We start from the raw sequence: 20,598 nt of genomic DNA, 5'->3' as shown, positions 1-20,598 counted from the left end.
ATTCAAAAAGTCACACTTGGAAATTGTTTTATTTTATTTATTTTTTTCACTCAAACAATCACTGCAGCACTGAAGGTCAAAGGGCAGAACAGGTCATTTGAAATGAACAAAATCAACATCATCCTCAGTGACGCACTTGCCGACTGTTGCTGTGCGTCACAGCGACACCAGCGCTGCAACAGGTCGCGGGCGCTTATTTTCTTTTTAACATAAAACAGGATGTAGCCTTCACTGAAGTTCTCACACGTCGTCTCCTTGCTAGTGGGAGACGTATTTGTTAGCTCAACTTCTGGACAGACAGAAGTTCTGAACAGAGGGGGAAAAAATAAAGGCTCTGACGAGAAGCAGGACGGAACTCACCCAATTATTTACAGTTAATCATTGACAAAATAATTCTAAACTATTAAAGATGTGCAGCTAACCTCGCATGAATCAGAAATTCTCATTGAACAAATGCAGCTCGAAAAATGTTTCCTGTTAAAAGCCTGAGGGAAAAGAATTTGCTAATTGTGACTTTGGTTTTAATTTGGCAGGTTTGAACTGTACAGAATTCTAATCTGAGAGGAAAATGAAAAGACAAAAACTACCAGCTACACCTTGAAGTTCTTTCATAACACTGTTCATCAACTCAAACATCTGTAAGTTTAGTACAAACAACATTTAAACCATTAACATGCAAACTAGTATTTTTTAGCTTCTTTGAAACTGCTTTAAAACTCTAAAGTGAACCCTGAAAGTGCATCTTGGCCAAAGTTCCCACTTGTGCTGCCGCCTGAAGGTGAATCAACCTGCATCCGACGTTCAGGCCACAAGACACAAAGAAGAGGGAACAAAAAAGTCACTGTTGGCGTCACGTCCGGTGACGATCGTGCAGGACGAGCCCTCCAGAACCAATCAGAGCGTCCCAAACCACCTGGCGGGACGTCTTCGGTTTCACAGTAGCAGTTTGTGTCCCGACCCGAAGTCCAACCTCTTCACCAGCCTGGAAACAACAACAACAGCGCAGACACTCAGACAGGACATCCACTTCCTGCCACCTGCCGCTGAAGAACAGCAACTTGAAATTATCCTAAATAAAAAACCAAACAGCTAAACTACAGCGTTTAATTTCAATAAAATTACATTTTTGAAGCTTTATAGGGACATAAAGTGAAATAAAAAAAACAAGAATGAAAAACACTGAGTAACTATTTCTTGCTTCCACGCACCCTTTGCTGTAGAGGCCGTTGGTGGTTGAGTTCTCTGAGGGGTTATTGTGGCTCGACGTCGCCCCCTGTCCGCCAGCGTGGGCCTTGCGGTTGGCCGTCTGCTCCTGGACGTACTCCCGGCACGACGCCAGCTTGGACTCCAGGTTCTGAGAGAACAAAGTTGTTTTTTTGTTTTTTTTTAAAATTTCCTTTAAAAATTAAAAATTCCTTCGTGGACAAAACGTCCTTGTTGTGTGTGTGTGAAGCCGCGAGCCTCCTGCAGCGTCACATGGTGAGTCAGCGGATGACGAGAACGCAGTCAAAGACTTGATTCATGGACGGTGTGAAAAAGCAGCGGTGGTGGAAGCTCCAGCGACTCACCCCGACTTTCCTCAGCAGCTCGCTCACGATGTTCAGGGCCGAGATCCTGGCCGACATGGTGAGCGCCGTCGCCGAGAGTCCCTCACCTGCAGGAAAAACCCAAACCTGCGTCAGAGGTTTCGCTGACGGATGAAGTCCGACCCAGGTGGCAACGCAGGGAAACACTGACCTCTGCTGGCGGGAGGCGGCGGTGCGGGGGAGGACTCCACCGAGGCCTCCGTCCTGGACGGCGTTTTGTCATCAGCTCTCCTGTCTGGGGGGGTGGTGGGCGGCGTGGGCAGAGAGGGCGGAGCGGCGGCGGACGAGTGGGCCGGCTCTCTGACAACGGCGCCGCTGAAGGACGGCTTCCTGTCCTGGACCTGCTGCTTCTGCTGCACGGCCAGCTCCTGCCGCAGGTCTGCAACGCAGGCGGAGGGTTAGAGGTGTGTGTGTGTGTGTGTGTGTGTGTGGGGGGGGGGGGGGGGGTCACAGTGGGTGGGGGCCCAAAAGCCGCTGTGCACGTCCCACCTCGGGCCTCGTCCTTCAGCCTCTGCATGGACTCCAGCAGGTTCTCCTTCTCGTCCAGCTCACTCTCCAGGAAGGCGTTCCTCTCGATGACCTGGTTCATCCGCTGCTCAAAGTCCTCCAGAGACATGATGGTCGCCCTGGAGCGCAGCCGGAGGAAAGACAGTGAAGCTCGATCACGGTTGAATTCCCACTGGTTGTGTGTGTGTGTGTGTGTGTGTGTGTGTGTGGCGCTGACCTCTTGGTCCTCTCCAGGTCGTCGTTGGCCTGCTCCAGCTCCCTGATGTACTTGTGCAGCTGGTCTCGGACCGCCGTGCTCTCGGCCAGCTCGCCCTCCAGCCCAGAGATCTGCCGGTACGCATCCGAGTGCTGCGACTCGTACTTCCCCTGGCGGGAGACACACAGGTTAGACCAGGAGGGGCCATGTGCAGCCCGTTGATTTGGTTGAAGCACTTTTGTTAACTTTTTTAAATGACATTAACGTACGTATTCAACATATCCCGTGATATATTTTGTCTGCTATGAGGTGGGTCACCAAAACACTCCATCCATCTGCTGCTGCTCCGTCCCCTCTGTAAAATTCTGGAACCCATTGTGGCCTCTCCAGTGAAAAGGTTTGCCCACCCCTGGGTTCGACGCACACACGCCTGCATTTTTCACACGCAGTCGGAGAGAACCGCGTCAAGCTGCAGCACGCTGCTGCTGCTGCTGCTGCTGAATTCCACGAGGTCCCTGCATGCCGCTCATGCTTCCTGTCCCAGATAAAGACCCAGCGCTGATGTGAGAACAGGTAGGAACTCCTCTCCGCGCCGCCGCAGCGGGTCATCGTGGTGGCAGTTGTGGTTTGAGCGCTGACCTCACTCTCTGACCAGCACAACAGTCGCACTTTTGTGTTGCCAGAGACGATGACTGGAGCTTTTGTCTGACTGTTCTCTGCATTAAACAGCAACACGCAGCTTGAGGATGAACATTAGAAGAGTGCACTGGCCGTAGAGGTGTGCGTTTGCCTTCCACCCGAGCACGTCCCCCCTCCGGAGGGCGTCAGCGAGCTGGTAAACTGAACGAGGTCACGATGAGGACAGAATTATTTACAGAAGAGGCGCCTGCAGAACCCTGAACAGACATCAGCTGATGGCCCCTGAATCACTGCTCTGTGTGAGAGCGTGAGTGTGTGTGAGTGTGTGTGTGTGTGTGTGTGTGTGTGGCAGTGCAGGCAACGGTCAGATGATCGATAGAGGATGAGGATGGGGTTCCTCAGACCACAGACTGTGCTGAATATCAAACCCCAACATCACCTCCCACCAGGACCAAACCCTGGGGGCGTGCTGAGCCAATCAAAGCAGTGCACCATTACCATTACCACAGCTTGATGCAACACTGTTTGTCAAAATATTGCCAATGAAAAAATAACCCAAAACTTTCCTTTGGACTTGTAGTTTGGACGTGAGCTGCTGCTGCTGCGTACCTTGTAGTTTTCCAGCTCCATGCGGAGGCGGTTGTTGGCGGAGAGCAGCTCGCAGTTTCGCACCTCACACTGTTTCAACTCCGACTCCAGTTCCGCCTCGTAGTCTCGACTCATCTGCTGGAACTCCTGCAGCTCCTCCTGGGCCTCCTGAGCACTGCTCACACACACGCACACACGCACAATACAGTGACAGGACACACGCGGTTATTGTGCAGGCATTCAGCCTCAGGGTTACTCGGTTTACCCAATAAAAGCTCAATAGTCACACTCATGTTTTCTGCAAAAACAATCAACTGAAGATGAAAGAGTCTGGCCAGACTTGTTTGGACTATCACGAAATCTGAGCTCCACTCAGATCATCACTACACACCGGAGGCCATTGCAGATTGAACAAAAACACCACTGTGATGAGTTTGGCAACGAACAAAAAAAAAAGGGGGGGATTATGTAAAAGTATGGTTATGTTTTCAGCTTTGGTTACAGGCCTCGAGACTGCAAGAAAACGACCCCTGGTTATTTTCTTGCCGTCTAACTGCTGAGATTCAGACAACATAAGCCGTTAAAACCACATAAACTGTGAAAGGTGAGTTTTCCTTCAGCTTCAGCGCTTTTATAAAACACTGGATCCCTTACAAACCTAAAGTGTTAGTTAATGAAGGGCTAGTACAGGCAGACAGACAGACAGGCAGACAGACAGGCAGACAGACCTCTGCTGGTGCCGGGCCGCCTGCTCCTTCCAGTACTTCAGCTCCTCCTCCAGGGACCCGAACTCCGGAGGCGCCGGATCCTCCATCTCCGGGCTGGCCGGGTGGAGAGCCACCTCTCCGGTCACTCCCCCGAGGTCTGGCGGCTGAGCTGCTCAAACATTTAGGCGACATTCCAGTGGACGTGTTCATAATGACGCACATGGCGTCACCATTGTATGAATTTGGAAGTCTGACTCGGTAAAATATCAACTCATGGCTGCTTTACGAACCTTTATAAATCGAAAAGTGGGTTTGAATGATTCAAAAAATACTTATTAAATACATAATATTTGGTAAAAATTGTATTCATACAATCCTCGCGATTTTTTTTTTTTTTTTTAAGACAGAAGAGCAGAAGGGGGTTTGACTGCAGCGACATAATCTTAAAGAAAAAACGGGAACCGACAGCCAACATAACGGGGGAGCCTGAACACAACATGTACTTTACAACCCACTTTTACAAACGATCCAGACGGTAATATTAAAAAACAAAAAAACAAAACAAAAAACCCAATCAACCGACAATAAAACTTCACCAACTCTCCGGACAAAGGCATTAGCCGGAAAATGTAAATAAGTTAGCCTGTTCGGCTAGCGGAGTTGGCCGTTTAACCATTTAAATCCCCGCAGCTGTTGTTCACGCCAGACGGCGACAACTTACGCTCAACAGTTCGCTTCGGTCGGCAACCGCTGCGGGCGTCACTTCCCAGCCCAAACACTCTTCACCCGGTCCGGTACCAGCCTCCCGACCGAGTTGTGCGACGAAGCCTGGAGGGACAGAAACGGTGACGGCTAACGGAGCCGACCGACCGGGACCCGGGTCTGCTGGGAGCCACAAAAGTTGCCTCTGTCTTGGGAAGACCCCCTGAACAATAAACTCAGCCATTCACATTGTCTTCAAGCTGTTGGCCAATCACAAGTTAGCTGTGGGACCGCTAGTCTCTTGCTATTGGCCGAGACACTTGTCAATCAAGCGCAAATGGGAAGAATTAATTTTGTCGTCCAATGAGAGGTGCGATATCCTTGTTAAAGGGTCTGAAGGATCGAGACTTGTTGATGGATTAGCGGGGGCAGTAAATAAATCATCCAGGAGACTGACGGGAAGGTTATGACCTACAGCAACGCTACACACTTTAACATCGCTACAAAATGCAAAAGCATTTTACAGCTGCCAATTTATGTCTCAAAAAGTAAATCATGAAACCAAGGCGACTCTGATATATTATAATCATTGTTGTGATTTTAGCTGCTCGCTCAGACAGATTGTAGCTGTACTCCTCAGCCTGGTTTCAGCGGCTAGCCGGCTAACTGGCTAGCATGCTAACGTATTATTTCACGTTTCACCAGCCAGAAAGGTATTTTTGGCTCTTGCATCTCCTCTGCAGGTTTGTCAGTGTTTCATATATATGTACATATACAAACAGGTGTGTGTGTTTGTGTGTGTTTGTGTGTGTTTGAAGCTCACTTAGTTGCTGCCACCAGATGCCATGTGAAAATAAACTCACCATTTATTTATTAACAATTGCTTAACGTCAATATCCATCCATTCACACTAACGAATGGAGGTTTGCATGCGGCCACAAAGTAGCAGACTGCTTTTAATACATTTTTGTTACATTTTGTTTTGAGTGACTTCATGCATGACTGGCCTAAAAGTCATGTGACGTGCTCTTTGCTCGCTCGCAGCCTGACCGGCCTCTTCCCTGCTGACAACTATCAAGTCTTCCTACGAGGACGGCGACTGGCAGCATCCCTGATTCCGACTGGGCACTTTCACTTCCCGTCGTTGGGGTCAGAGGTCACACAGGGTCATCTCTGCCTTTTTTCTCTCTGGATTAAGCGGTACGATCTGATCCCGGTTAATCCACACACACCCATCACTGGGGCATGAAGCTGTTAGGCACTCCAATCCTCTCTGACCTTGCCTCATACATGGCCTGTGTGTTTGCACAGTCTCAGCCACACTGCTACAGACACTGCCTAACTCAAAACAAGGGGAAACAGCGAGCATGTCGCTCCAAAAGAGCACAATTTTTTTTTTTATAGGCAACTCAAAAACATAGATACATGTTGTTCTTAATTTATAAACAGAAAAATGCAAAGCAAGTTGTTTTGTAGATAATAACTAATACCTTTATTTTACATTTGAACATCAAAACGTCATTTAAAAACTTGTCATTTCTCTTTTGAACAAACAGGAATAAAATGTCTACCAGCTTCTTTGCAGCTAAACGGGTGGGAGGTATTTTACACGATAAGGTATCCGGGCTGATGGCAACCTATGTTGTTTCAAGTAAGAGGACAGGTTTGAGAAGCTGTAGCTTCACAGACGGGACACTAGCGGGACACAGTGACACGCAGTTCAGAGGAGGAGCTGAGAGTAACGTTGACTCGTCAGAACACATCGCAAAGATATTTCCTCCCTCTAAGCTGCAGCTGTCTGTTATTCCCTATAATTGATCAGAAACACACAATGACCCAAACTGCTCATCATCGCAAGACCAAGTTCTATAGCATTTAATTCTATAATCCTAGCACAATAATTGCACTTTCCAAAAATTTAGATGATTTAGATCATTCAACATGATAATAAATATAAATTCCTTACTGAATTGTAATTGCTAACATTCAAAGCACAATTATACTTTTTTCTTTTTTAATTATACGTACAATCACAGTTATAACCCAGTGGTGTAGCTGTCCATGGGGAAGTGGCTATGCTCTTTTATGCCCGTTTCAAAGCAACATTGAGAAGTGGATAATACACAATGCTGTCTGAAAAATAAGATAGCATATACTACCTGCGTATACCCTTCACTACACCACTGATTGTACCAATTTTGCTTGGGTCCGCAAGAAAGTGTTGCAGGTTCAATTTGTGTTGTGTGTTTGTGTACGAGTGCCGGTTTTAGCACCACTGAAAACTCTCCATCTTAACGCTGGTGCGTCCCAGTTTCAATGCACTGCACACTCATCTCAAAAGTAAAACGAGCACATTACACACATCTCACTATGTCTGTTGGCCTGTTTGCAGCTGCTATTCCAGGACGGTCGTTCCAGACAGAAAGGCACGTGTCGTGTGATGTGATGTCACAGAGGAGCCCGATGCCTCCCCAGGTGTGTGACAACATCCCCCTCCAGCAACTGTAGCTTAATTTGTCATGAAGTTTTCGGCGGACCTGTGGATGAAAACCTTACTTTCTGTCGAGATGTGTTTTTCTCCAGCTGGGGTGTGCGTGTGCGACAGTTTATTTGTTTGTATCGTCCTTAGTTGCTCCTCTGCATCCGTTGCTTCTTGCGCGCCAGACGGGCCTCTCGCATCTCCTCCAGGGTCTTGCGAGGGTCCATGACGAAGGCCAGGGCCACGGCAGCGGTGCCGTCGCCGCTCTGCCGGGAAAAGCAGAGGAAGGAGGCCCAGAGGAAGGCGCAGCAGCCCATGAAGGCCGTTCGCATGTAGGGCGGCATCAGGACGAAGTTCAGGAACTGAGGGGTCAGGTCACAGGTTCAGGGGTCAGCGGACGGTTACTGTTGCCACACGGTTTCCACGCGGATTAAAGTTTCACCTTGTTAAACTGTAAAAACACTCAACTGCACAAGAGAGATTTTTGCAACACTGTAAGAACAGACGTACCTGCATGAACGGCCAGTACATGAGCCCGGTCTGAAACAGAAAGGGGTTCAAAGTCACGACACACTAAACTCATCCATCACAGAACCTTAATTGCATGTACATTATTTCAGAGGGTGCAATGCTTGATATCTCTTTATAGGTACGTCTTCAATATGTAAAATCCACTTGTTGATGTTTCTACTTTCTGTTGCCATCAAATAGTTTGAAGGAGAAACCAGCTCAGGGATAATGAGGCTCTATACAGCAACATGACGAGGTGATTTGCTCTTGGCCAGTTTCTTTTTTTGCTGTTACACGTCCATAAACTCGCTGACACGACTCAATTACCCGGTTTGGGCCTCGTGCCCAGTGCGCAGAAGCAATCTGGGTTAATCCCCGGGAAGAGAGGGAGGGAGGGAGGGAGGAAGGGATGGATGGGGTGAGGTAGCAGCGGTGGGGGGAGACTTTCACTGGGCCTCGGGGTCATACCTTCCAGGTGTTAAAGAATTTCTCCCTCCAGTCTTCAAAGATGTCCTCCTTCCCCTCCAGGAAGCTCACACCTGCACGACAAGACCTTCTTTATACACAGACGCGGAGTCCGTGGGCTTTTACGCACCACCCAAACAGCAACTCAACCAGTTAACGAACCACATGACATGGAAGGGCTCCCGAGCAAAGACCAGTCACTTCAGTCACTTTGTGTGTGAGACTCGTGTCTCCCATTGAGAGGTTTTGGTAAAATGCAGCTGGATGGAGGTTGGACATTTTGGTCTTCTTCTCATTTCCATTTCCACCATCTCCTCGCCAACAGACACCAAAGTGCACGCGTGTGTGTGTGTCTGTGTGTGAGATTGTGTTGCGTTCACCTACCTGTGTAGAAGACACTGGTGGCCAAAGGCGACGCAAAGCTCTGGTCCAGCAGGAGTTTGCGGAAAACCATCCCGGCGGACTTGCCCGGGAAGCGCCTCTCCAGCGCCCGCAGCCAGAAGTAGTTGAAGTTGCCGTGGAAAGTGATGGCCACCACGGCCACGTCGCGCGTGTGCCTCCAGTCGATGCGCTCCTTCTGGGCGATGAGGTGGTGGGCAAGGTCACCGCCGGCGAACAGGCAGCCGTACAGGGTGACGTTGGCCAGCCAGGGGAACCGTTTGGCGGCTTCTTTCAACACGGCTCTGCGCATGTTTGCTTGACGCGCGGGAAGACGCCGGTCCCGGTGGCGGTGACAAGGTGACGCTGGGTGGCCCGAGGAGCACCCGGTTCCGCGGTCACAGCGCGAGCGGCATCGCGGCCGGGTGAACTAGGCCCCGGGGACAGTTGGCAGAGCTCTCCATCTGTGCGCGGTAAGCAGGAAAGGATTAGACTTTTCCACCGGCGATTGCGGGAATATCACACATCACACCCGAGCCCGCCCACGGGATTTATTGGAGGAGGATATGGCTTCTAAAGTTCCCAGAAGTTTCTCATACGTTCCAGTCGGCATGAATAAAACCCGGCACGGCTGCACTGTGGTCAGCGACACAGGCTCCCTCTCAAGAGTTGGCCCGTGCGTAAAATCCTCCCCAACGTGGCGTTTCAGCGGAGCGAGAAGCTCCTCTTGACGGTTCCCGGCGGAATAAAACACACGTCGATGTTTTTTGTTTTTTCTGTCTGTGACCGAGGCGATGCGGTGCGGTGCGTCTCTCCGACAAATCCTGCGGGTCAGGCGCTAATCTCGGTGCTGCTGCTGGGGGATTGTCCTGAGCTGCATGGCCGTGGATCCGCGCCTGGCTACGTCACCGACGCACGTTCGACGAGCGTGCGCAAGGTGAGATCGGTGGTGGCAGGAAACCTGGCCAGAGGAGCAGAGTCACGCAACCTTCCATGCTTGATCACAACGCATATATATATATATATATATATATATATATATATATATATATATATATATATATATATATATATATATATATATATATATATATATATATATATATATATATACACACACACACACACACACAGTCAAAAGTTTGGACACACCGTAGGAATTCAATGTCTTCTCTTTAATTCTCATTTTATTTCTAGCACCTGCTGCACAGGTAGATCTCAGGAATCACGGGGGTTGTTGGATCTCACCATTCCGGAGCGGACGTGTTATTGTTTGTATCGAGTGAAAACAATAAACGCGTTTGTTCGTCGGGGGATAAAGTGTGACTCACGCGCGGCGTGTGACCGGGGATGTGAGGCTCTCTGGTCCTCTCTGATCCGGAGCCAAGTTTGGATGCAGTATCCACGACAACCACCAGGGAGCCACGTCACTCCACCACCACCACCACCACCAACACACACACACACACACACACACACACACACACACACACACACACACACACACACACACACACACACACACACACACACACACACACTTCTTTTCAACCTAGTTCCGGACTCAAATGAGTTCATTTCTCCAGGTCCGGTCTTATCAGGGACCTCGGAGGGAAGAACGGAGCTTCACTCGGTCTGATTGGCTGAGTCCCCTGTCAATCACAGGTGGCTGCCCACTGATTGGCCATAGTGCCCTGCTACCTCGGAAGTGTCATTTTTGGACTTGATCAAAACTTCAGTATCTCTCGGCGGCGGCGGCAACAAGGTGTGATTCACAAACTTTGAGGACCACAATGGCCAGCAGGGAGCTTTAAAACAGGTCAGAGAGGCGACGGGGTTTCATTTCTAGGAACCTCCGCTGCCTTTGTTTTTTTTTTTAAATTTTGTGTCTTGTTAGTTCTTCAAAGCACGAATCTTGTCGCATTGTCCTGTGGCAACTAGCTAGCAGCCGTCAAGTTGCATCCAGTCTGTTGTTACGGCAAACATTAAAGAGACGAGTTTCCATCGTTTTAACTTAATATAACTTCACAGCATGTTTTCGGTCTCACCGCCATACTTCTTCGACTGATTTCCCATTGACGAAGTAATATCAAAAACTAAAATTGATGCTTTCATGGACAACTTTTTGTCTTTTCTTCTCTTTTGTGAAATCCAGTTCGTCGCTTGACATTAACATCATTACTTCGCCAATGACGAATTCGTGAGGCCAAACCCTTTTGTGCCGAATTGACGTCAAGTCAATGTGAATTCAGGAAAGGCATTCATTTGGTCACTACTTTGCGTCTGTGAGGTGTAAATCTGGGCGTCAAGCTTAAAACGCGAAGTGCTTCAACGGGGTTCGTGCACGAGTTTCTGCACACGCCTCATAAACAGACGGCGCTTCAGGTCCACTCGGCGGAGGCCTCCGATTGACGGTCTAAGCCAGATTTTAAAGACACAATAAGCATAAGCCGTCATCGACGTTTGAATCTTACACCTCTGGACCTCCCAGGTTCCACCGACAGAGACGGCAAAACAAGAGCGGGCGGAGGTTTTTCCAGATGAAAATAGCTTTTTAAAAAAAATACGGAAGTTGCTTCGCTCGAGTTGAGACATGTCACAAGTCTGCTGTTGTCTCTGTTTTGACAGTGGTCTGCTGCAACGATGATTATAGTAATAACAATGAAAAACATGGGTTCGGTCGTGCATAGCGTTGCTTTTAGTCACAGCGTGCGTGCCATTCTTCAGCAGCGGAGCCTCTTCACACGCCTCGACACTTGGTGAAAGATGAAACCGTGCAGAGACCAGCCGAGACACCATGTGTTGCTGTGAAATGCCTTAAAAAAAAATGACATCCTCATTTAAACTTGTATACAGTGTCAGGCTGACATCCTTAGATAAAACTGTCAGTCACAGAACCGTGTGCCAAAATAATACAGTTTTCTTCCTAGCCTGCGTTTGCTCACTCTTTTCTTTTCTTTTTTTTTTTTTTTTTTTTTTTTTTTACACAAACTGTGTGAAAGAGATGTGAAAGCGGGACAGCAGGCCTTCATTCCATTCACTTTGACCTTAATTCCCTGAAAAGGGACGCTGATGGTGTGTTTACATCAGCAGCAGGGAGAACAAAAAAGGATGAAGGGGGGATGACGAAGTGAAAGAGAAGAAACTGTAGATGGTTTCCAGCCACACCTGTTTCAGAGAGACAACAAGTGTCCTGTCGTGTCGGGAGAAACACTAAAACCATTTATTCTTTTGGCCAAGTGCCCGTCTCATTTTTGGGGAAGGGAGCAGGATTATAACGTGGAGGATTAAAGGTGTTATGGCGAGAAGGGCCGGCGCCCTGCTTTAGAGGATGAAGACCGAACAACCTGGTGGGCGGCCTCAAGCGTCTGCTGTTGTCTGTGTGCAGAGCCGAGAGCCCAATCTGAGGAGCTTCTCACTGTTTATGAGCCGACCAGTGGCTGCATGCCTGCATAATTTCCTCCAGCGACCCGTCTGCATTCATGCGTGTATAAATACATGCGACTGCAGCATTGTTGGGTGTTGTTTCATGTTTGTCTGTGGTCACCGTTGGGGCACAAACACTTGAAGCACCGGAGGTTGTTGCATCTAATTTCGTTGATGTTCTAAACCAGCAACCATCATCTCAGCTGCTGCGTTTCCATGACCCTTAGAACTGTGCAAAACCTAAATATGGTTAACTGCTCATGGAAACACCTGAACTTGGAAAAAACTCTCAAATATAGCTAAAAGGTTTTGATGCGCTCATGAGGTGTTTTTTTTTTTTTAAATCTGCCCTTTGTGATGTCACAGAGAGCACCGATACCCCTCCTTTGTGGGTGACCACACCCACAGACTAATGTGGGAGGTCCAACACAGCATCAGTTTTAGCAGGATGGATCAGCAGCTGCAGTTTTAAAGGTGCTGGGTCGTGTTTGCTTCATTTGCAGCCAGAGTTTGGCTGAAGTCGTGTGAAGACCGTCCTGCACACGGCCGGCAGCTCACTAGACGACTTCAGGTGACGGAAAAGGCAGCGCTCGTCGCTCACTTCCGCTTTCACTGCAGTTGAGGAAGCGAGGCCGACCGCAGCGGGCAACTTTAGGCGCTAAAGCAAGACGAGTCTAAGCAGGACCTCGATGCTGTCGGTCGCAGCCTGGAGCGCCGAGTTCAACTGATTTTTGATGCACCGGAAAAACCTGCTGTGGTCAGTTTTAAGTATTGAGTTTCTATTTTTCAGTGACCTGACAACTGTCAATCGAAACGCAACGAGCCTCAGAACATGAAGCTGCGTGGAGGACGGAGAGGGAGTCGGTCGGATGGCTTAAAGATGCTTTAAAATTCTGCAAAACACGCAGTGAAGGAATGTTTTTGTCCCACTGCAGCGAAGGAATCTGATGGTCTCCTCCTCCAAGAGCCCTCGGGGCTTTTCCTCCTCCAGAGCTCGGAGTTCTCGCGGCTCTGCACGCTTGAAACATCTGTGACCTGCTTTGGAGAAACACTTTGGCCCAAAGTAAAATATTTTTCAACTGACATAAATACGCTGCTGAGTGATGGGGTTGTGAAAAATTAGAGGGAGTCGTTCTGGTTACAGAGCTGAGATTCACGTGGGTCTGATTTGTGATTCTAATTGATTCTGCCGGTGCTACTTTTGCAGTTTGATGAGCAGGTTTGCGTTGAAGTGCTGTGCCGCTAAACAGCTCGACAAATGATCCGACTGCACAGACTGTGGATGGAAATTTGTCTGGTTTTTTCAGTCCGAGGAGAAAATCTGTGGCTTTTCCACCATTTTTACCAGCAATTATTTTGCGGCAGCGACATCGGCTCTGCCAGAGCAGCACAGTTGGGTTTTAAACGGCGGTTCATTGATTCAGCGGCATTTTTTTGCCCTCGGTTTCAGTATTTCCTGCTTGATCCGCGCTGGTGAGTGTGAGGTGAGTGAACGTGGAGAAAGTGACATGTCGATTGTTTGCTCAGCCGCCGTTATGACGCTTATCGTCGCACTGCCTGACGATATTTGCCATCAGAAGGTCACAGACTGACTCGACCGGCCAAGAACAACCAGGAGTGAGTTTATCACAGTCATCCATCCACTCAGTACACTGTATTTAAAGGGCAGCTAGATCCCACACCGCAGTGGAAGAAGAAGAAGAAGAAGAAGAAGAAACCTGTATTAGTCGTGTGTGTGGAAATTGCATGTTTTAGCAGCAGGCATTATAGATTATAAATAAAATTAAATTAAAAAAATGGCCATATATGCATAAGTACTCGTGCTCGTGCACTGCACGTACTTTCTCTTCAGTCCGGCTGGTGCAGCCGTTCACTGGGAGCAGGAAGTGGTTTTCTTCTCCTTGCTACACATCCTTTGCGGCTACATCTCGGCAGCACCGGTCACACAAGCCTGGTGCTGCCTATGGGCCCGTTGGTGTCAGCCTTCATGGTGGCCCCCTGTCCTGTGTGCAGGAGGCGGCAGGATGTCTGTGGAGGTGGACCTGCTCCTGCAGGAGGCCAAGGAGAGCATCGAGGCGGCGCAGAACTACCGCAGTGAGCTGCAGCAGCGCCTGCAGGGCCTCAGCCAGGCCCGCAAACAGGTACCTGCACCTGCACACACACACACACACACACACACACACCACACACACACACAGCACACAGGTCCTGTGTGGATCTCTGGAGGGCATCTCTCCCTCTCTCTCTCTCTCTCTTTTGCTGTCTCTCTCTCTCCCCGCTATCTCTTCCTTCCTCCTCCAGTCTAGACCCCCTCCGCCGCGCCCCCCCCCCCCGTTGTAAACAATGCTGCTGTGCTGCTACTTCCTGTGGCTGCGGTGCTGACAGAGAGCAGCTCAGCCTTTGAACTCGACAAAACAAGAAGTCGCAACATTGCAAATCAAATCTCATCATCACTCGCCACTTTCTCGTCTTTTCAACCTGATAAACCAGATGGAATGTTGATGAAATTCTCGGTATTTCATGTCATGCCGTACATGTCTTAAAGAGTCCATGGAAGCCTGAAGCGCAGCCTCCAGTGTCTCCTGTCATGTGACCAAAGTGTCCGGCTCTGATAGAAGCTGCAGCGGTTTGCCTGCAGCACTCTGCAGCCTCTCCGCTGATTGGTTGTGGAAAATAAGATTTCACGTTTGAGGTCTGGAGGGTCCGGCTGCGGCTCATGGAGCTTCGCTTCTCGTGCCGGTTATACATTTTCCCTGGCATGTTGTTCTGCTCACATGCTGAACATGAGCCACGAAGAGCAGGAGGAGAACGTCTAAATATTTGGCGACCTGCAGAACGGATGTCGGCTCTCTGCGCTTTGCTTTTCGTCAAGTCGGTGAAGCTTTGGTTGAATTCTTTCTTTCTTTAGTCGACCATAAAAAACACACGTAAGGAATCTGTTCAACTAAAAAACATAAAATAAATACAAGCCAAATACTTACAGAAAACAAATGTCTGGAAAATTACTGGCGACTTGTCCAGGGTGTCACCCTGCCTTCGCCCTAAAACAGCTGGGATAGGCTCCAGCGGACCCCCGTGACCCTGAGCTCAGGAAGAAGCGGGTATAGAAAATGAATGAATGAATGATAGTAGGAAGAAGCAGGAAACTTCAACCGGCCCCTATTCGCTACACGTCTGTATTTCTTTGCAGTCTTTATCAAAGTGATATTCTGTGCAGCTATTAAACATTATCAGCTATTGCATTACTACAATTATATTGCTATTATGTTACAGCACTACATTACCGTGTTCACACATTATATTTAGGCACCGTGAGTATTATGCACACGCACTATATTAATACTATATATAGACACTATAAATAATATACACTAATTACCATATTCCAGAGACTATATATTAAGCAGACATAGACATAGACAGACTTTATTGATCCCCTTGGGATGACTCCCTCAGGGAAATTAAAACTTCCAGCAGCAGTGAATTGAAGCAGCACACAGATGGAAGAGATTTAAGCACACAGATAAAAAAAAAAAAAAAAAAATAGCGGCACACAGGTAGAAAAATAGTAAATAATGACTAATATACAGTAAAAGAAGAATTGAATATTATAAATAGAGCTACTGGATATGGCTTGTTGTTGGGTGAGGGTAGGTTTATGCAGCATAGGAAGAGTGTCCATTTCTATGTGTGCATGTAAGCATGTATGATAGACACTAATACCATATATTACAATGTATTAGAGTACAATATTGAGTGTCAGCTGCTCAGTCACACTGCCGCTGCTGCTGCTGCTGCTGCTGCTGGGGGACCTGGAGGCCTGGAGAATGTGTCCACTGTCCCTGGTTCCCACCGCGGAGACTCCAGATGACTCAACACCATATTAGCAAAATGCAGGAAACATCTCGTGCACACACACACACACACACACACACACGCGCGCGCACAAAACGGGGACAATACTATCAGTCCAGCATCTCGTCCTGTTTGGACTGACGCCAGATCAGTTTTTGGATGAGCAGATATATTTTCGGTCTTGGCGTTTTTTTCCACTAAAGTCCAAAATATTGATCGCATGTTGCTGGTCTGCACGCTGCTGATAGTGATAGTCGACAGGAAGTGATGCGCCGCCGGCAGCGGAACATTTCCTGTCTGCTCAACAACTCCCAGCGTGTATTTCTCATAGTCACACTGTGTGTTATCATAGCGGTTGTGGTCCATCAGTGGTCCATATCTGTGTGTGTGTGTGTGTGTGTGTGTGTGTGTGTGTGTGTGTGTGTGTGTGTGTGTGTGTGTGTGTGTGTGTGTGTGTGTGTGTGTGTGTGTGTGTGTGTGTGTGTGTGTGTGTGTGTGTGTGTGTGTGTGTGTGTGTGTGTGTGTGTGTGCAAAGAGGAACTGAAACGCAACCCAAGTGACAAACCAGAAGCTTCCTGACAAGCTGCGTGTCACTATGAGGAGTTTGTGTGTCTGAGTTGCGTGTCGTTGCTGTTGTTCTAGACAGACGTTTATTAGAGGACTGAAAGAAAGTCAGCCGGGACGCTGACCTCTCTCTCCTCTCTCCTCTCTCGCCCCTCGACCTCCTCCAGATCCGCGGCAGCTCCAGTCAAGCTCGCGACTCCCTCCGCAGGCACTTTGCCGAGTTGCAGGCCGCCGCCGCTCGGCTGCTGACGGAGCGACTGGCCGCCCTGCTGGCCCAGGTGGACGCCATCGAGGCCGACAGCATCAAGCCGCTGGACGACTGCCAGAGTCTGATCGAGCAGGGCGTGGGCCAGGCCGACGAGCTGCTGAGGGAGGGTGAGGGTCACCTGGAGAGAACCTGGTTTCAGAGAAAAACTGAAAAAAATCCTGCCTTTACTTGAATCAGCCTTCTGTGATGTCACAAAGGGTACTCTCCCAGGTTTCTTGTATTTGTCCCTTTCCAAAGAAGCGTCAGTTTTAGCAGGAGGCTGCAAGCAGAGAGCTGAATATTCTGCTGCAGTTTGATCTTGAACTTTTTTTTGTCTCCACCAGTTTTGGATGCAAAATGATCATCTGACCTGATCTGATCCTGGTGTGTTTGTGTTTGTGTGTCTGCTGTGCTGCTGGGGAGCAGGAGAAGCAGCTCTGCGCTGTGGCCTCGGAGAGAAGGAGGACAAACTGGGCAGCTTCACCAAGAAGGCCCTGCACATCCAGCTGGACAGGTGGGACGCTGGAGACGCTGAGCACAACACTGACAAAAAAAAAAATAGCAGGAGGTCAACATCTGTTGCACAGCAACAACAACACACTGTCTGTCTCTGTTTCCCTCCAGTCTCCCAGAAGTCCCGGCGCTGGTGGACGTGCCCAGTGTCTCGGCCCAGCTGGACGACTCGCTGCTGGCCCTGCTGAGGGAGCGGGTGTCCCGCCACGGCTCCGTCTCCTCCCACCCGCCCGTCCTGATCGAGGAGCTGCAGGAGAGGCCGGGCGGCGTCCTGGCCCGCTGGTGTAAGGTCAGCAAGGGGGCGTGGCAGAGCAGGAGGGTGTCTCCCTGCAGGTCACGGTCAGGCTAACGTGCGTTTTGATCCGCTCGGACCAGGTGGACGAGGACTTCACCCCGGCCGACTACCGGCTGCAGTACCGGCGCTCCACCAGCGGGGGGAGCCAGTACGAGGACGCCTACATCGGTCGGGACTGCGAGTTCCTGGTGCTCCACCTGGACGCTCACGCCGACTACCTGTTCAGGGTGTGCGCCCGCGGAGAGGGTCGCACCGAGTGGAGCCCCTGGAGCGTCCCGCAGACGGGCTACACCACGCTGGCAGCGCACGGTGGGCGGAGCATCCTCGCAGCGCACCACTGCCTTGACAACGCTGCCGTGTTTAATTTAGGACGGTGGTTCTCAACCGGTGGAGTCTCAGGAGCCGTGTTCTTCTCCTCATCGTGAAGTCGCGACTAAAATTTATTCCACAAAAATAAAAACGCTAGGCCACTTTCTGTCATGTCGCGTAAATAAATGCATTATTGAATTAATAATATTGTGTTATTGAAATGATTGAAGACGAAAAAAGGAAACTGCCTGCGAAGCCGTGACCCAATCAAAACAGCTCCATGACCCACTTTTGGGTCGCGACCCACCAGTTGAGAAACGCTGATTTAGGAGGAAAAGTCTTAAAAGTGGAGTTATGAATACAGCCGATCATCTCTTCAAAATAAAAGTCCTTAAGGCTTTATCTGCACTGCAAATGAATTTAATTGAATTTATTTTTTAAAATATGTATTTCCGATGCTCAATAAAACATATGTTGACTCCGCCCCCAGAGTGGCGTCCAGGCACTGAGGGCTACATCCTGAGCAGCCGCAGGAACATCGCCCTGCGCAACGACTCCGCCCCCTCGCGATGTCCCGTCCTCTACTCCAACGCACCCACTTACTTCTGTGGCCAGACACTGACCTTCAGGTAAACACACGCACGCACGCACACGCACACACACACACACACACACACACACACACACACACGCACGCACACACACACACACTGTGTGATTTTTGCCTCAAAGCAGCAGACTCTATATATTCTGAATGTGGTGTGATGCAGGATCTCTGCTGCCGGTCTGCCGGATCGCAGAGACAGCCTGGGCGTGTGTGTGGACGGCCACAAGGGGGCAGAGTCACTGCAGAGGGACCAGGCTGTCTGCATTTCCACCAACGGTGAGTTTTGGATTCAGCTTTTTTTAAGCTGGACGTGGGCAAACTACGGCCCGGGGGCCATTTGTGGCCATATTGATAATCAGGAAGCAATAAAATAGCTGTAGAAGCGTCCCGGTCCAAACAGGTTTTTGCTGAGTCGTGTCCTGATGTCCAGGTGCCGTGTTTGTCAACGGGAAGGAGATGACCAATCAGCTGCCGGCCATCAGCCTGGGCTCAGCCGTCACCTTCGACATGGAGGTGGTCAGCCTCTTCCCCCCCGTCAGCAACAACAACAACATGCGGGAGGGAGGCGGAGCCAAGCTGAGGGTGACCATCGGCTCGGGGAGCCGCGAGGTGGTCTTTGATTGGCTGCTGGACCAGGCGGTGGACTGCCTCTCCTTCGGCTGCTCCTTCGTCCACTCTGGCTGGAAGGTCCTGGTCTTCTGAGAGCGTCGCCGTCCCCGGTGGCCAGAAGGTGGTCGGCACAATTTAGTTTTTTTGTTGTTTTTTTTTTTAAAATCACGGATTGGATGACAAGCGTGGACCAATCAGCTGCCTCACTCCAGAAATCCGTCTTCACTCTGACTTGGGTCTCCTGTCCTGATGTGTGTTCTGATTGTGTGGGGCTGCAGTTAGTCAGCGATCAGCCGTTTATTTTTGTTTCCTGTTTTAACATTTAAGAGCCTCTGTGTAGAAACCTCTAAATATTTGAGGACATTATTACTATGAAAAAGTGACGTTCATTAGAAAGAAAAAAGAAGAAGCACAAGTACAACATGTCTGTATCGGCACAAAGAACCCACACGCATCTTGTAAGTTTTCAATTGTAATTGTTGTTTTGCAAACAGGAAGTGGCGTCTCCAGACACAACCGGGGCTCTGATGTTGCTTCACAGCCATATAAGGGCACCGAGTGTCCCAGTTAGCTGACGGTTAGCGTGGAGCTAAGCTAGCCGCTCCAGTTCAGTTCAACAGATCAACAGCTTCAAGAAGCTGGAAAAGACTCAGTTCCTGCTTCTCATTTCACAGTCACTCACATGAACTGAGGAGGTCTCCCCCTGGAGGCCATCTGAGGAACCACATCCCAGCTCTCAAGCCCCCCACCCCCACGCTCCTCTACTCCCCATCAGTATTTTCTGACGCTGTCTTCAAGTTTACTCGGTCTGCTTCTTTTGTTGCTGCGCTAGGAAGCAGCTTCTGGGCCTTTTCCAAATGTTAAAAGTGTGTGTGTGTGTGTGTGTGTGTGTGTGTGTGTGTGTGTGTGTGTGTGTGTGTGTGTGTGTGTGTGTGTGTGTGTGTGTGTGTGTGTGTGTGTGTGTGTGTGTGTGTGTGTGTGTTTTTACCGTGAGCAGACATGACCAGAGGCTGTTGCATGTGCCTGACCATCAGTGTTTGTGTTTGTTTACACCTTTGTTTGTTATTTCCCCCTCGCTGACAGGAAGAGAGGTTCAGAGGACTGTCCACTCTCTGCTTCTACGGACACAAAATTCCTCCTGCTCAATTTTCGGTGAATTATTCCTTTCAAAAAAGGCGGAGGGGGTGGGGGGGTCAAACTGTGTTTTCATTTCCCCGATGACATAAAAAACTGATTCAAGTGGGAAGGTCCGGTCTGGTTTATTTGTGCGTGTGCATGTGCGTGTGTGTTGATTGGCCGACTTTGAACTGTGTGTCTTCACCCGTACCAAGCATCAAAACAGAGAACACAGTCAGATTGGTTCTGAAGTTTTATTCAGTCTAAAATCCTAAAAACTACTTTTGTCAAATGGTGTTT

The 20,598-nt window shown here is 49.3% G+C and overlaps 3 protein-coding genes across 4 annotated transcripts; 1 reads left to right on the top strand and 2 right to left on the bottom strand.

Moving 5' to 3' along the window:
* Positions 1–23: 23 nt before the first annotated feature.
* On the bottom strand, positions 24–4,455 carry nde1 (nudE neurodevelopment protein 1). Its single transcript, XM_076015745.1, has 8 exons — positions 4,245–4,455; positions 3,538–3,691; positions 2,311–2,459; positions 2,076–2,212; positions 1,738–1,965; positions 1,569–1,654; positions 1,209–1,354; positions 24–982 (listed from the first exon to the last, which is right to left on the bottom strand). Exons 1-8 carry the CDS (start codon positions 4,328–4,330, stop codon positions 934–936), a joined length of 1,035 nt encoding a protein of 344 aa, XP_075871860.1. The 5' UTR covers positions 4,331–4,455; the 3' UTR covers positions 24–933.
* Positions 4,456–6,054: 1,599 nt separating this feature from the next.
* On the bottom strand, positions 6,055–9,452 carry mpv17l (MPV17 mitochondrial membrane protein like). Its single transcript, XM_076015757.1, has 4 exons — positions 8,764–9,452; positions 8,383–8,453; positions 7,915–7,944; positions 6,055–7,766 (listed from the first exon to the last, which is right to left on the bottom strand). Exons 1-4 carry the CDS (start codon positions 9,068–9,070, stop codon positions 7,551–7,553), a joined length of 624 nt encoding a protein of 207 aa, XP_075871872.1. The 5' UTR covers positions 9,071–9,452; the 3' UTR covers positions 6,055–7,550.
* A 975-nt stretch (positions 9,453–10,427) lies between these two features.
* Positions 10,428–20,424, top strand: crlf3 (cytokine receptor-like factor 3). Of its 2 annotated transcripts, none has more exons than XM_076015736.1 (10): positions 10,428–10,576; positions 14,197–14,324; positions 16,770–16,977; positions 17,276–17,363; positions 17,474–17,651; positions 17,738–17,966; positions 18,457–18,595; positions 18,737–18,849; positions 19,004–19,788; positions 19,821–20,424. In XM_076015736.1, the coding sequence occupies exons 2-9, from the start codon at positions 14,208–14,210 to the stop codon at positions 19,273–19,275; spliced, it is 1,344 nt and encodes a 447-aa protein (XP_075871851.1). In that variant the 5' UTR covers positions 10,428–10,576; positions 14,197–14,207; the 3' UTR covers positions 19,276–19,788; positions 19,821–20,424. The 2 variants fall into 2 exon arrangements, with proteins under 2 accessions (XP_075871851.1, XP_075871852.1); XM_076015737.1 differs by lacking the exon at positions 10,428–10,576 and adding an exon at positions 12,549–12,940.
* Positions 20,425–20,598: the final 174 nt, after the last annotated feature.

This window comes from Nelusetta ayraudi, unplaced genomic scaffold, assembly GCF_046127955.1.
Source record: "Nelusetta ayraudi isolate G7.1 ecotype Tasmania unplaced genomic scaffold, CSIRO-AGI_Nayr_v1 ptg000195l, whole genome shotgun sequence".
In the NCBI taxonomy this organism is placed as follows: Eukaryota; Metazoa; Chordata; class Actinopteri; order Tetraodontiformes; family Monacanthidae; genus Nelusetta; species Nelusetta ayraudi.
This window is presented reverse-complemented; position numbering and strand designations above follow the sequence as displayed.

Bases quoted from the DNA above. Each gene is read 5' to 3' on its own strand.
- nde1 (XM_076015745.1), bottom strand. From the start codon at position 4,330: ATGGAGGATCCGGCGCCTCCGGAGTTCGGGTCCCTGGAGGAGGAGCTG. The intron at 3,692-4,244 runs GTCTGTCTGCCT...GTGTGTGAGCAG, and splicing joins GCGGCCCGGCACCAGCAGAG to TGCTCAGGAGGCCCAGGAGG. The intron at 2,213-2,310 runs GTCAGCGCCACA...GCTGCGCTCCAG, and splicing joins GACCTGGAGAGGACCAAGAG to GGCGACCATCATGTCTCTGG.
- mpv17l (XM_076015757.1), bottom strand. From the start codon at position 9,070: ATGCGCAGAGCCGTGTTGAAAGAAGCCGCCAAACGGTTCCCCTGGCTG. The intron at 7,945-8,382 runs GTATGACCCCGA...TTTCTGTTTCAG, and splicing joins AATTCTTTAACACCTGGAAG to ACCGGGCTCATGTACTGGCC. The intron at 7,767-7,914 runs GTACGTCTGTTC...CTGACCCCTCAG, and splicing joins TGTACTGGCCGTTCATGCAG to TTCCTGAACTTCGTCCTGAT.
- crlf3 (XM_076015736.1), top strand. From the start codon at position 14,208: ATGTCTGTGGAGGTGGACCTGCTCCTGCAGGAGGCCAAGGAGAGCATC. The intron at 17,967-18,456 runs GTGGGCGGAGCA...CTCCGCCCCCAG, and splicing joins CACCACGCTGGCAGCGCACG to AGTGGCGTCCAGGCACTGAG. The intron at 18,850-19,003 runs GTGAGTTTTGGA...CCTGATGTCCAG, and splicing joins TGTCTGCATTTCCACCAACG to GTGCCGTGTTTGTCAACGGG.